General features: G+C 58.8%; 1 protein-coding gene across 1 annotated transcript; it reads left to right on the forward strand.

The window, feature by feature from the left end:
* Window positions 1-9,921: 9,921 nt before the first annotated feature.
* Window positions 9,922-10,714, forward strand: LOC130145537 (acrosin-like). Its single transcript, XM_056330418.1, has one exon. The coding sequence runs from the start codon at window positions 10,034-10,036 to the stop codon at window positions 10,409-10,411; it is 378 nt and encodes a 125-aa protein (XP_056186393.1). The 5' UTR covers window positions 9,922-10,033; the 3' UTR covers window positions 10,412-10,714.
* Window positions 10,715-13,348: the final 2,634 nt, after the last annotated feature.

Here is a 13,348-nt window from a genome sequence, read left to right on the forward strand (position 1 = left end):
GCCCGGCATGTGCTTGGCCTGGCCAGTGCCCCTCCCACTTCAGGTCCCCACCGCCGGGGGGGCTTATACCCCCTTCCCCATCGGCAGGCCCCTGCCCAGTGCCCCTCTTGTCCCAGAGGCATGGCACTCTGCCCAGAAAGCCCTCCTAGTGTTCCTGGCAGCCCACGGCTCCCCATCCCAAGCCTGCCACAGCTCTCTTCCACACACCCACCATCACCGTGCAGTGAGGAGAGCCAGCCCCACCTTACAAGCCCACCACCCCTTCCCAGGCAAGGCTCGCTCGACACAGCCTCGCTCTGCAGGGAACACAGCTCCGGCAGGTGCCGTCAGAGAGAAGGAGCCAACCCCCGTGCTGACGGTGGCCACCCAACAACCCCTTTGTCCTCTCTCCTCCTCTGCAGGGGGACAGCGGTGGGCCTCTCGTGTGCCAAGACAGCAGTGCAGACTACTTCTGGCTTGTTGGTGTCACCAGCTGGGGGAGAGGCTGTGCCCGAGCCAGGCAGCCCGGAGTCTACACCTCCACTCAGCACTTCTACGACTGGATCCTGCTACAGATGGGCCTGCGCCCAGCAGTGAGGGCTACTCCAACAGCACGCGCTTGGAGTCATTTTGTCACCACCTCAAGCCCCGTTCCGAGGCCAAGGCCCACAGCAGCGCAGTCGGGCGGCTCCTGCCCGTTTCCAGTCCAGAAGCTGCTGGACTTCTTTAGCCGGCTGCAGGAGCTCCTGCACTACCTAAGGGGAAAAACGGTGTGAGCAGCAGGACAAACGGCACGCAGGGCAGGCTGCAGTGTGCCACCACCGTTTCCTTTGGGGCAATGCCTGCCGATGCAAAGGCCACCTCAGCGTCAAAGGGCTGCTCTGCCCTGTGCCCGTGCCTCGGGACGCACACACCTGATGAGGCTGACCACGTGCTTGAAATAAAATGTTTCGGTGCTCACAGCAAACCAGGCTTCAGCTCAAGTCAGTCTCCTGTGCGAGGCAAGGACTTCCACGCCCGGCACCTGCCAAGCGAGGCAGGCTGCAGGCAGACAAGGCGGGCACAAAGGGAAAGAGTCCCTGCAAAGGGCTGAAAGTGGGCCTGCTCAGGGAGGAGGGGGAGGCTGCACTGGGGGAGGAAGGGAACACAGGTCATCACGGGCTGGAGGGCTTGGGGAAAGGAGCTGGAAACACAGAACGTCTTTGGCCAGCTCCTGGTGGGATCCCGCTGCGCTTGTGGATGAGCCACAAGTGACCTTGAAACTGGACTCTCGTGACCCAGGACAGACGCGTCTGGAAAGACCCAAGGGTTGCACTGAGGATTTGGGGAAGGAGCTTGCCTTCGAGCCCCACATATGCCAAAGACTTCATTTCCATCCTGTGTCGCGGTTTAACCCCAGCCGGCAACCAAACACTACCGGCAACCAAACGCCACGCAGCCACTTGCGCACTCCCCCCCCCCCCCCCCCCGGTGGGGTGGGGAGGAGAATCAGAAAGCAATGTAAAAGTGGAGGGTTGAGATAAGAACAATGTAATAATTTAAACAGAAGAAAGAGTGAAGAACAACAGTAACAATACCAAGAAGAAGAAGAAGAACAACAATAACGATTAGGATGGAAAGGTGGGGGGAAAGGGTAAAATCAAAAGGAAGGGAGAAGGAAAAAAAGGAAATGATGCCCAGTACAACTGCTCACCACCCGCTGACCGATGCCTAGCCAGTCCCTGAGCAAGAATCCCCCCGCCAGCTAACCCTCCAAGTTTCTATACCAAGCATGACGTCCCACGGGATGGAATACCTCTGTGGCTGGTTCAGGTCAGCTGACCTGGCTGTGTGCCTTCCCAGTCTCTTGTGCCCCTCCAGCATTCTGGCTGGCAAGGCCCAAGAAACCAAAAAGGCCTTGACTTAGCAGAAACGCTAGGCAGCAACAACCGAAAACATCAGTGCGGCTACCAACATTGTTCTCACATCATAGCCAAAACACAGCACTTCACTAGCTACGAAGAAGAAAGTTAACTCCATGCCAGCTGAAACCAGGACACGGGGCCATCTCCTACTCGGCATGTGCTGCACAGGTCTTTGTAGCCTTCTTGATTGGTGCTGACGTGCGGAATCAAACTCTACAACTCAAGGAGGGTTATCAAGCAGGTATGTTTATCGGGGCTCCGGCTGCAAGGGGGATCGCTCCTCCTCACTTGCACACCCAGGGCTTAAGTAAGCAGATCCCTATTACACAGAAGCATACATATTCATTAAAATTCCCAAGAAAAGGCGGGGTTATTACCATTCGGTCCAGGAACTCGGTATCATAAGCCTCCTCACTCTGGCGCGGGTGCATTGACACCTGCTGGTCCTGGGCTGGGCTCTCTGGGAGGAAGGCTCGCACCCTTCCTCAGGATGTACTTTTCCCTTTGGCGCGCAGTGCTGAGGAGTCCACACCAGCAAGCGCAGAGCCAGGTTGTACTGGTTCTCTTCCCGGCTCGTACATCTTGCAGACAACATAGTTCTTGCTTACAACGTAGCTAGTCGATCGGTATCGACACGTGCAGACCGTAGCGTCCTTGTTAGTCAGTCCGTTAAACACAAGTGCTGAAGCACCAGTTGCAAGGTCTGCATATTTACCGAATGATTTTCAGCTTGAACTATCTCCGTGCAGAGTCTTTACTTCTGAGCGTCATGGCCTGTGACCGCCTTGCTGCCATCCGAAAAGCCCTGCACACTGGGACCCTCCTAGGTGGCAGAGCTTGTGTCCACACGGCAGCAGCTGCCTTGGGCCAGGGGGTTGCTCAGCCCAGCAGCACCAGCAAGTGTGGAATTGAAACCGGGAGCGAAGCCCCTAAGACAAAACCAGTATCCTACGAAGTTGGAATCCTGGCTTGGACTGGAGCCTAGAAGTCATAATTGCCTAAAACAGGGGTTGTTGCAAAGCCACATGCCCAGGAGCAGCATGTAGTACAACATCTAAGGGCTGTTAATGAGATAGCGATTGACCAACACCCGGTGCTGCCTAATCCTCCCACTTTCTTAACAGCGACAGGGGATTCTAATGTCTGTTTTACAGCATTGGACTTCGAAGGCGCCTTTTTGGCGTTCTGATTGTATGTCCTCGGCCGTGCATAGCAGGTGCCACAGCTGCCCTCTGCAGTGTTGCTCCAGAACCACAATCCAACCCAGAGAGAGCAGGGACACGAAGCCTGCCAGAGGGCGTTGCTGTGGCTGACATAGCCAGTGAGGACTGTGCTGCGTGTGCCTTTCCCTGTGCTGCGTGCAGGAAGGTTGGCACTGCTGGGCTAGGCTTGGCTTATTTGGCTTGCCCGTCACTGCTTGCCTGCCACGACCATCAAGAGAGTGTCTCTTCAAGAGCCAAGCATGCGCGTGCTGCCTCTAGTGGTTGCGTTCTCTGTTGTGTGTCTCTTTATTGGGCAGGAGCAGGTGGCAAAGGGCTGCCGAGAGCAGGGCGGCAGTGACCTTCGCAAAGAGGTAGCGCCGCCACGCTTGGTTTTTCCTGTGAGCTGTTAGCAGGCAGAGCCGGGAGCCAGGCGCTGCTGCCTGCCACGGGGCCTGCCCACCCTCATCGCACAAAGGGAGCATTCCACGGGGCTCTGTGGGGGCTGTGCGATCCCAGCTCCTGCCTCCCGTCCTGCTTGGAACCCCTCCTGTTGCCCCCCTCCCCGCAGAGGCCACCACGCCCAGCCCCGTGGCAACCAGCCACTCTGTGACATCACCCCCGGGGCCAAGGGCATCCTGGGCACCGCGAGTTCGGGGGGCAGTATGTTGGCGGCTGCACTGGCGGTGACAAGCCCTCCTCCTTGCAGCTGCCACGTGTCACTGGCAGGGATGGATTTGCTGCGCCTCCTCCTCATCCTGCTGGCCATGTGCTGTCCTGCGTACGGCACATGGGACAGCTGTGGGTAAGTGGCCCGAGGCTCTGGGAGGGAGCTTGGGCAAGCCCTTGTGGGCTTGGCTGGAGGGCAGCCAGTGTGGGAGGCTCATTTCCTTGCCAGCACGCAGGCTGTTGGCAGTACTCACCTACGGGGCTAAAGCAGAAAGAGGCAGGGTGTGGACACACACGTGCCCCACAGGCTTCCCCAGCCCTGCTGGCCAGGCAGCGCCTTGTGGGGAGGGAAGACGGCTGACCGTGAGCCGTAGGGGCGCCAGCCATCCAGCAGGACACTAAGGAGTTTCTCTTTACAGAGGGACCTGCGGGCTCCGGCCCATGGCTTTTCAGTACGGCATGTCGCGCGTCGTGGGTGGCACAGATGCCCAGGCAGGGGCCTGGCCCTGGATCGTCAGCATCCAGAATCCCTGGCAAGCGGGCACGGGTCATACCTGCGGAGGCTCCCTCATCAGCGCACAGTGGGTCCTGACAGCAGCCCACTGCTTCATCGAGGCCAGGTAAGGCGCCACCGGGAACGCGCATAGCCCCACAACACTAGCGCTTGCCCCGTGCGCAGCAGCACGGGCTACTCCCGCCCCGTTTCCTCGCAGGACACCCAGGGCCTGGGTGCTCCTGGAGCCTAAGGCACGCGAGGCCAGTCACACCCTCCCGAGCGCTGCTCTCCTCTCTCCCTCGTCAAGCGGAAGGCAGGGCAACGGCTGGGCTGCTGCAGCACGTGGCTGTGCTCCCTCTGAGTCCTCTCCCCATTTGCCTTCCAGCTACATCACCATGTGGCGCGTGGTGATCGGTGCCACCCGGCTGACTCAGCTGGGCCCTGAGGCCCAGGTGCGCAACATCAAGCGGCTGCTCCTTCACCAAGGCTACAGTAACATCACGCAGAGGAACGACATTGCCTTGCTGGAGCTGGACCAGCCTGTGCAGTGCAACGCCTACGTTCAGCTTGCCTGCGTGCCCGATGCCTCGCTGAGAGTCTCGCAGCTGAAAAACTGCTACATCAGCGGCTGGGGTGCCACGACTGCAAGATGTGAGTACCGCGGAAGTACTCGTGTGCCGAGCGCAAGCTTGGCACGCTCGGGGCCATTGCTTGGGCTTCCTGACAGCAGAGGCCAGAGCCCGAGTCAGCCTGCGGGGACGTATGCCTCTTGAGAGATGGGCCTGAGCCCTTTCCCCAGAGCAAGGCGGAAGGCAAATGCCGCTATAACGCCTCTCAGGATGCAAAGCCAAGCGCGGGCGAGGCAAGGGATTCCGCCAGGCAGGGGAGGAGAAGTGCCAGTGAGCTGCTGCTTGCTAATTCCTTCCTGTGCTCACAGCTGGACGATCAACGGATGTGCTGCAGGAGGCCCAGGTCCGCCTCATTGATGTCAACGTCTGTAACAGCAGCCGGTGGTACAGAGGGGCCATCCACACGCACAACGTCTGTGCTGGCTATCCGCAGGGCGGCATTGACACCTGCCAGGTAGGAGCGTGCTACGAGCCAAGCCCCGTAGCACAGGCAGCCCCGCCACACGCAACTACGCCAACATGGCCCGGCATGTGCTTGGCCTGGCCAGTGCCCCTCCCACTTCAGGTCCCCACCGCCGGGGGGGCTTATACCCCCTTCCCCATCGGCAGGCCCCTGCCCAGTGCCCCTCTTGTCCCAGAGGCATGGCACTCTGCCCAGAAAGCCCTCCTAGTGTTCCTGGCAGCCCACGGCTCCCCATCCCAAGCCTGCCACAGCTCTCTTCCACACACCCACCATCACCGTGCAGTGAGGAGAGCCAGCCCCACCTTACAAGCCCACCACCCCTTCCCAGGCAAGGCTCGCTCGACACAGCCTCGCTCTGCAGGGAACACAGCTCCGGCAGGTGCCGTCAGAGAGAAGGAGCCAACCCCCGTGCTGACGGTGGCCACCCAACAACTCCTTTGTCCTCTCTCCTCCTCTGCAGGGGGACAGCAGTGGGCCTCTCGTGTGCCAAGACAGCAGCGCAGACTACTTCTGGCTTGTTGGTGTCACCAGCTGGGGGAGAGGCTGTGCCCGAGCCAGGCAGCCCGGAGTCTACACCTCCACTCAGCACTTCTACGACTGGATCCTGCTACAGATGGGCCTGCGCCCAGCAGTGAGGGCTACTCCAACAGCACGCGCTTGGAGTCATTTTGTCACCACCTCAAGCCCCGTTCCGAGGCCAAGGCCCACAGCAGCGCAGTCGGGCGGCTCCTGCCCATTTCCAGTCCAGAAGCTGCTCGACTTCTTTAGCCGGCTGCAGGAGCTCCTGCACTACCTAAGGGGAAAAACGGTGTGAGCAGCAGGACAAACGGCACGCAGGGCAGGCTGCAGTGTGCCACCACCGTTTCCTTTGGGGCAATGCCTGCCGATGCAAAGGCCACCTCAGCGTCAAAGGGCTGCTCTGCCCTGCGCCCGTGCCTCGGGACGCACACACCTGATGAGGCTGACCACGCACTTGAAATAAAATGTTTCGGTGCTCACAGCAAACCAGGCTTCAGCTCAAGTCAGTCTCCTGTGCGAGGCAAGGACTTCCACGCCCGGCACCTGCCAAGCGAGGCAGGCTGCAGGCAGACAAGGCGGGCACAAAGGGAAAGAGTCCCTGCAAAGGGCTGAAAGTGGGCCTGCTCAGGGAGGAGGGGGAGGCTGCACTGGGGGAGGAAGGGAACACAGGTCATCACGGGCTGGAGGGCTTGGGGAAAGGAGCTGGAAACACAGAACGTCTTTGGCCAGCTCCTGGTGGGATCCCGCTGCGCTTGTGGATGAGCCACAAGTGACCTTGAAACTGGACTCTCGTGACCCAGGACAGACGCGTCTGGAAAGACCCAAGGGTTGCACTGAGGATTTGGGCAAGGAGCTTGCCTTCGAGCCCCACATATGCCACAGACTTCATTTCCATCCTGTGTCGCGGTTTAACCCCGGCCGGCAACCAGACGCTACCGGCAACCAAACGCCACGCAGCCACTTGCGCACTCCCCCCCACCCGGAGGGGTGGGGAGGAGAATCAGAAAGCAATGTAAAGCTGGAGGGTTGAGATAAGAACAATGTAATAATTTAAACAGAAGAAAGAGTGAAGAACAACAGTAACAATACCAAGAAGAAGAAGAAGAACAACAATAACGATTAGGATGGAAAGGTGGGGGAAAAGGGTAAAATCAAAAGGAAGGGAGAAGGAAAAAAAGGAAATGATGCCCAGTACAACTGCTCACCACCCGCTGACCGATGCCCAGCCAGTCCCTGAGCAAGAATCCCCCCGCCAGCTAACCCTCCAAGTTTCTATGCCAAGCATGACGTCCCACGGGACGGAATACCTCTGTGGCTGGTTCAGGTCAGCTGACCTGGCTGTGTCCCTTCCCAGTCTCTTGTGCCCCTCCAACACTCTGGCTGGCAAGGCCCAAGAAACCAAAAAGGCCTTGACTTAGCAGAAACGCTAGGCAGCAACAACCGAAAACATCAGTGCGGCTACCAACATTGTTCTCACATCATAGCCAAAACACAGCACTTCACTAGCTACGAAGAAGAAAGTTAACTCCATGCCAGCTGAAACCAGGACACGGGGCCATCTCCTACTCGGCATGTGCTGCACAGGTCTTTGTAGCCTTCTTGATTGGTGCTGACGTGCGGAATCAAACTCTACAACTCAAGGAGGGTTATCAAGCAGGTATGTTTATCGGGGCTCCGGCTGCAAGGGGGATCGCTCCTCCTCACTTGCACACCCAGGGCTTAAGTAAGCAGATCCCTATTACACAGAAGCATACATATTCATTAAAATTCCCAAGAAAAGGCGGGGTTATTACCATTCGGTCCAGGAATTCAGTTTCATAAGCCTCCGCACTCTGGCGCGGGTGCATTGACACCTGCTGGTCCTGGGCTGGGCTCTCTGGGAGGAAGGCTCGCACCCTTCCTCAGGATGTACTTTTCCCTTTGGCGCGCAGTGCTGAGGAGTCCACACCAGCAAGCGCAGAGCCAGGTTGTACTGGTTCTCTTCCCGGCTCGTACATCTTGCAGACAACATAGTTCTTGCTTACAACGTAGCTAGTCGATCGGTATCGACACGTGCAGACCGTAGCGTCCTTGTTAGTCAGTCCGTTAAACACAAGTGCTGAAGCACCAGTTGCAAGGTCTGCATATTTACCGAATGATTTTCAGCTTGAACTATCTCCGTGCAGAGTCTTTACTTCTGAGCGTCATGGCCTGTGACCGCCTTGCTGCCATCCGAAAAGCCCTGCACACTGGGACCCTCCTAGGTGGCAGAGCTTGTGTCCACACGGCAGCAGCTGCCTTGGGCCAGGGGGTTGCTCAGCCCAGCAGCACCAGCAAGTGTGGAATTGAAACCGGGAGCGAAGCCCCTAAGACAAAACCAGTATCCTACGAAGTTGGAATCCTGGCTCGGACTGGAGCCTAGAAGTCATAATTGCCTAAAACAGGGGTTGTTGCAAAGCCACATGCCCAGGAGCAGCATGTAGTACAACATCTAAGGGCTGTTAATGAGATAGCGATTGACCAACACCCGGTGCTGCCTAATCCTCCCACTTTCTTAACAGCGACAGGGGATTCTAATGTCTGTTTTACAGCATTGGACTTCGAAGGTGCCTTTTTGGCGTTCTGATTGTATGTCGTCGGCCGTGCATAGCAGGTGCCACAGCTGCCCTCTGCAGTGTTGCTCCAGAACCACAATCCAACCCAGAGAGAGCAGGGACACGAAGCCTGCCAGAGGGCATTGCTGTGGCTGACATAGCCAGTGAGGACTGTGCTGCGTGTGCCTTTCCCTGTGCTGCGTGCAGGAAGGTTGGCACTGCTGGTCTAGGCTTGGCTTATTTGGCTTGCCCGTCACTGCTTGCCTGCCACGACCATCAAGAGAGTGTCTCTTCAAGAGCCAAGCATGCGCGTGCTGCCTCTAGTGGTTGCGTTCTCTGTTGTGTGTCTCTTTATTGGGCAGGAGCAGGTGGCAAAGGGCTGCCGAGAGCAGGGCGGCAGTGACCTTCGCAAAGAGGTAGCGCCGCCACGCTTGGTTTTTCCTGTGAGCTGTTAGCAGGCAGAGCCGGAAGCCAGGCGCTGCTGCCTGCCACGGGGCCTGCCCACCCTCATCGCACAAAGGGAGCATTCCACGGGGCTCTGTGGGGGCTGTGCGATCCCAGCTCCTGCCTCCCGTCCTGCTTGGAACCCTCCTGTTGCCCCCCCTCCCCGCAGAGGCCACCACGCCCAGCCCCGTGGCAACCAGCCACTCTGTGACATCACCCCCGGGGCCAAGGGCATCCTGGGCACCGCGAGTTCGGGGGGCAGTATGTTGGCGGCTGCACTGGCGGTGACAAGCCCTCCTCCTTGCAGCTGCCACGTGTCACTGGCAGGGATGGATTTGCTGCGCCTCCTCCTCATCCTGCTGGCCATGTGCTGTCCTGCGTACGGCACATGGGACAGCTGTGGGTAAGTGGCCCGAGGCTCTGGGAGGGAGCTTGGGCAAGCCCTTGTGGGCTTGGCTGGAGGGCAGCCAGTGTGGGAGGCTCATTTCCTTGCCAGCACGCAGGCTGTTGGCAGTACTCACCTACGGGGCTAAAGCAGAAAGAGGCAGGGTGTGGACACACACGTGCCCCACAGGCTTCCCCAGCCCTGCTGGCCAGGCAGCGCCTTGTGGGGAGGGAAGACGGCTGACCGTGAGCCGTAGGGGCGCCAGCCATCCAGCAGGACACTAAGGAGTTTCTCTTTACAGAGGGACCTGCGGGCTCCGGCCCATGGCTTTTCAGTACGGCATGTCGCGCGTCGTGGGTGGCACAGATGCCCAGGCAGGGGCCTGGCCCTGGATCGTCAGCATCCAGAATCCCTGGCAAGCGGGCACGGGTCATACCTGCGGAGGCTCCCTCATCAGCGCACAGTGGGTCCTGACAGCAGCCCACTGCTTCATCGAGGCCAGGTAAGGCGCCACCGGGAACGCGCATAGCCCCACAACACTAGCGCTTGCCCCGTGCGCAGCAGCACGGGCTACTCCCGCCCCGTTTCCTCGCAGGACACCCAGGGCCTGGGTGCTCCTGGAGCCTAAGGCACGCGAGGCCAGTCACACCCTCCCGAGCGCTGCTCTCCTCTCTCCCTCGTCAAGCGGAAGGCAGGGCAACGGCTGGGCTGCTGCAGCACGTGGCTGTGCTCCCTCTGAGTCCTCTCCCCATTTGCCTTCCAGCTACATCACCATGTGGCGCGTGGTGATCGGTGCCACCCGGCTGACTCAGCTGGGCCCTGAGGCCCAGGTGCGCAACATCAAGCGGCTGCTCCTTCACCAAGGCTACAGTAACATCACGCAGAGGAACGACATTGCCTTGCTGGAGCTGGACCAGCCTGTGCAGTGCAACGCCTACGTTCAGCTTGCCTGCGTGCCCGATGCCTCGCTGAGAGTCTCGCAGCTGAAAAACTGCTACATCAGCGGCTGGGGTGCCACGACTGCAAGATGTGAGTACCGCGGAAGTACTCGTGTGCCGAGCGCAAGCTTGGCACGCTCGGGGCCATTGCTTGGGCTTCCTGACAGCAGAGGCCAGAGCCCGAGTCAGCCTGCGGGGACGTATGCCTCTTGAGAGATGGGCCTGAGCCCTTTCCCCAGAGCAAGGCGGAAGGCAAATGCCGCTATAACGCCTCTCAGGATGCAAAGCCAAGCGCGGGCGAGGCAAGGGATTCCGCCAGGCAGGGGAGGAGAAGTGCCAGTGAGCTGCTGCTTGCTAATTCCTTCCTGTGCTCACAGCTGGACGATCAACGGATGTGCTGCAGGAGGCCCAGGTCCGCCTCATTGATGTCAACGTCTGTAACAGCAGCCGGTGGTACAGAGGGGCCATCCACACGCACAACGTCTGTGCTGGCTATCCGCAGGGCGGCATTGACACCTGCCAGGTAGGAGCGTGCTACGAGCCAAGCCCCGTAGCACAGGCAGCCCCGCCACACGCAACTACGCCAACATGGCCCGGCATGTGCTTGGCCTGGCCAGTGCCCCTCCCACTTCAGGTCCCCACCGCCGGGGGGGCTTATACCCCCTTCCCCATCGGCAGGCCCCTGCCCAGTGCCCCTCTTGTCCCAGAGGCATGGCACTCTGCCCAGAAAGCCCTCCTAGTGTTCTTGGCAGCCCACGGCTCCCCATCCCAAGCCTGCCACAGCTCTCTTCCACACACCCACCATCACCGTGCAGTGAGGAGAGCCAGCCCCACCTTACAAGCCCACCACCCCTTCCCACGCAAGGCTCGCTCGACACAGCCTCGCTCTGCAGGGAACACAGCTCCGGCAGGTGCCGTCAGAGAGAAGGAGCCAACCCCCGTGCTGACGGTGGCCACCCAACAACCCCTTTGTCCTCTCTCCTCCTCTGCAGGGGGACAGCGGTGGGCCTCTCGTGTGCCAAGACAGCAGCGCAGACTACTTCTGGCTTGTTGGTGTCACCAGCTGGGGGAGAGGCTGTGCCCGAGCCAGGCAGCCCGGAGTCTACACCTCCACTCAGCACTTCTACGACTGGATCCTGCTACAGATGGGCCTGCGCCCAGCAGTGAGGGCTACTCCAACAGCACGCGCTTGGAGTCATTTTGTCACCACCTCAAGCCCCGTTCCGAGGCCAAGGCCCACAGCAGCGCAGTCGGGCGGCTCCTGCCCGTTTCCAGTCCAGAAGCTGCTCGACTTCTTTAGCCGGCTGCAGGAGCTCCTGCACTACCTAAGGGGAAAAACGGTGTGAGCAGCAGGACAAACGGCACGCAGGGCAGGCTGCAGTGTGCCACCACCGTTTCCTTTGGGGCAATGCCTGCCGATGCAAAGGCCACCTCAGCGTCAAAGGGCTGCTCTGCCCTGCGCCCGTGCCTCGGGACGCACACACCTGATGAGGCTGACCACGTGCTTGAAATAAAATGTTTCGGTGCTCACAGCAAACCAGGCTTCAGCTCAAGTCAGTCTCCTGTGCGAGGCAAGGACTTCCACGCCCGGCACCTGCCAAGCGAGGCAGGCTGCAGGCAGACAAGGCGGGCACAAAGGGAAAGAGTCCCTGCAAAGGGCTGAAAGTGGGCCTGCTCAGGGAGGAGGGGGAGGCTGCACTGGAGGAAGGGAACACAGGTCATCACGGGCTGGAGGGCTTGGGGAAAGGAGCTGGAAACACAGAACGTCTTTGGCCAGCTCCTGGTGGGATCCCGCTGCGCTTGTGGATGAGCCACAAGTGACCTTGAAACTGGACTCTCGTGACCCAGGACAGACGCGTCTGGAAAGACCCAAGGGTTGCACTGAGGGTTTGGGCAAGGAGCTTGCCTTCAAGCCCCACATAGGCCACAGACTTCATTTCCATTCTGTCATGTGAGGCATCTGTGAACACGCTGTGCTTTTGTTTCTCAGGAACAAACGTGTGCTGCTGTTTCACTGGTAGACATGCAATCCTGTTCCTGTCAATCTGGTTTGCCCTTCACATGCATTGTGCCAGTGTCTGTGTGCCTTTGTGTCTCTGGCTCTTTGGAATGCAGCAAGAGAAGCATGGGAAGAGCAGCTGCCACATCCCTCAGGCTGGGATAGGACCAGCCTCCCAGGTACCCCCCTCATTCAGCTCTACCGGGCCTGACAGCAGAAGTCCCCCCATGAAAAGGACAAGGTAGATGCAATGTCCTCTGCATATGCAAACACTTCCTGGTATACAATGTGGACCCTCGAGAACCGGGTGTGCATGTTAGGAGGAAAAATCCCCCATGCGCCAGAGCAGCATTAAACTGCTGTCAGCTTTCCAAACTCTCCTTTGCCTGGGAGAGTTTTCCCGCTTACGATTGTTGGGAAGAGAATCTGGTGACCCAGATGGGACCCGCTTTCCAGAACCTCGACAGACCACAGGGATCGTGAGGACTCCAAGCACACGCCAGAGTATTTGTGGGGAGGCCCTGCGATTCCCTGGCCGGGTGAGTCTCCGTGACAGCTCTTTGGGATAACGGCGACATTGGTCATAAATGCTGAGGTTGCTTACAAAGATGTCGTACCGCATTGTGGGTTAGAGTCCCACCGGGCTATTTGAAGTGCAACTTGTGTAATCCATATGCTATAGACGGGGATGCGCAGAACCCGGATACTCGCTATTGCTAATCTGCACCTCTCTTGGATTTTATTTGCTGGATTTTGCCTCTGTTCAGTTTTGTTTGCCAGGTTTTGTTTAGCTATTGGATGTATGAGCTTTTGAAACGTTGTGGCATGGGACCTGGACATTCTACTGGAGTGGAGGTTCTTCAGCGTTCTCCTTCGGGGTGTCTATTAAGACACGGGAGCAAGATTGAGGGTGACCCTTTCACACAGAAAAAGTGGACAGACTCTTGTCATCACTGGTGGCCCTTGTATACCTCAGATGATTAGGAGAAACGGCCTAGGAAGGGAAGCATAAACTCTGCTACGGTATGGCAATTGGTGTTGTTTTGGTAGACGTGAAGGAAAATGGCATGAAGTCCCATAAGTGGATCTGGGGTTTTTGCCTTAAGAAATGGTTGTGGGTTTGGGGGGGTTTTTTTGCCTTAAGAAATCTC

Source organism: Falco biarmicus, chromosome 3 (assembly GCF_023638135.1).
Source record: "Falco biarmicus isolate bFalBia1 chromosome 3, bFalBia1.pri, whole genome shotgun sequence".
NCBI lineage: Eukaryota > Metazoa > Chordata > Aves > Falconiformes > Falconidae > Falco > Falco biarmicus.

Excerpts from the sequence above, each read along its gene's own strand:
- LOC130145537 (XM_056330418.1), top strand. The coding sequence starts at position 10,034 with ATGTGGCGCGTGGTGATCGGTGCCACCCGGCTGACTCAGCTGGGCCCT.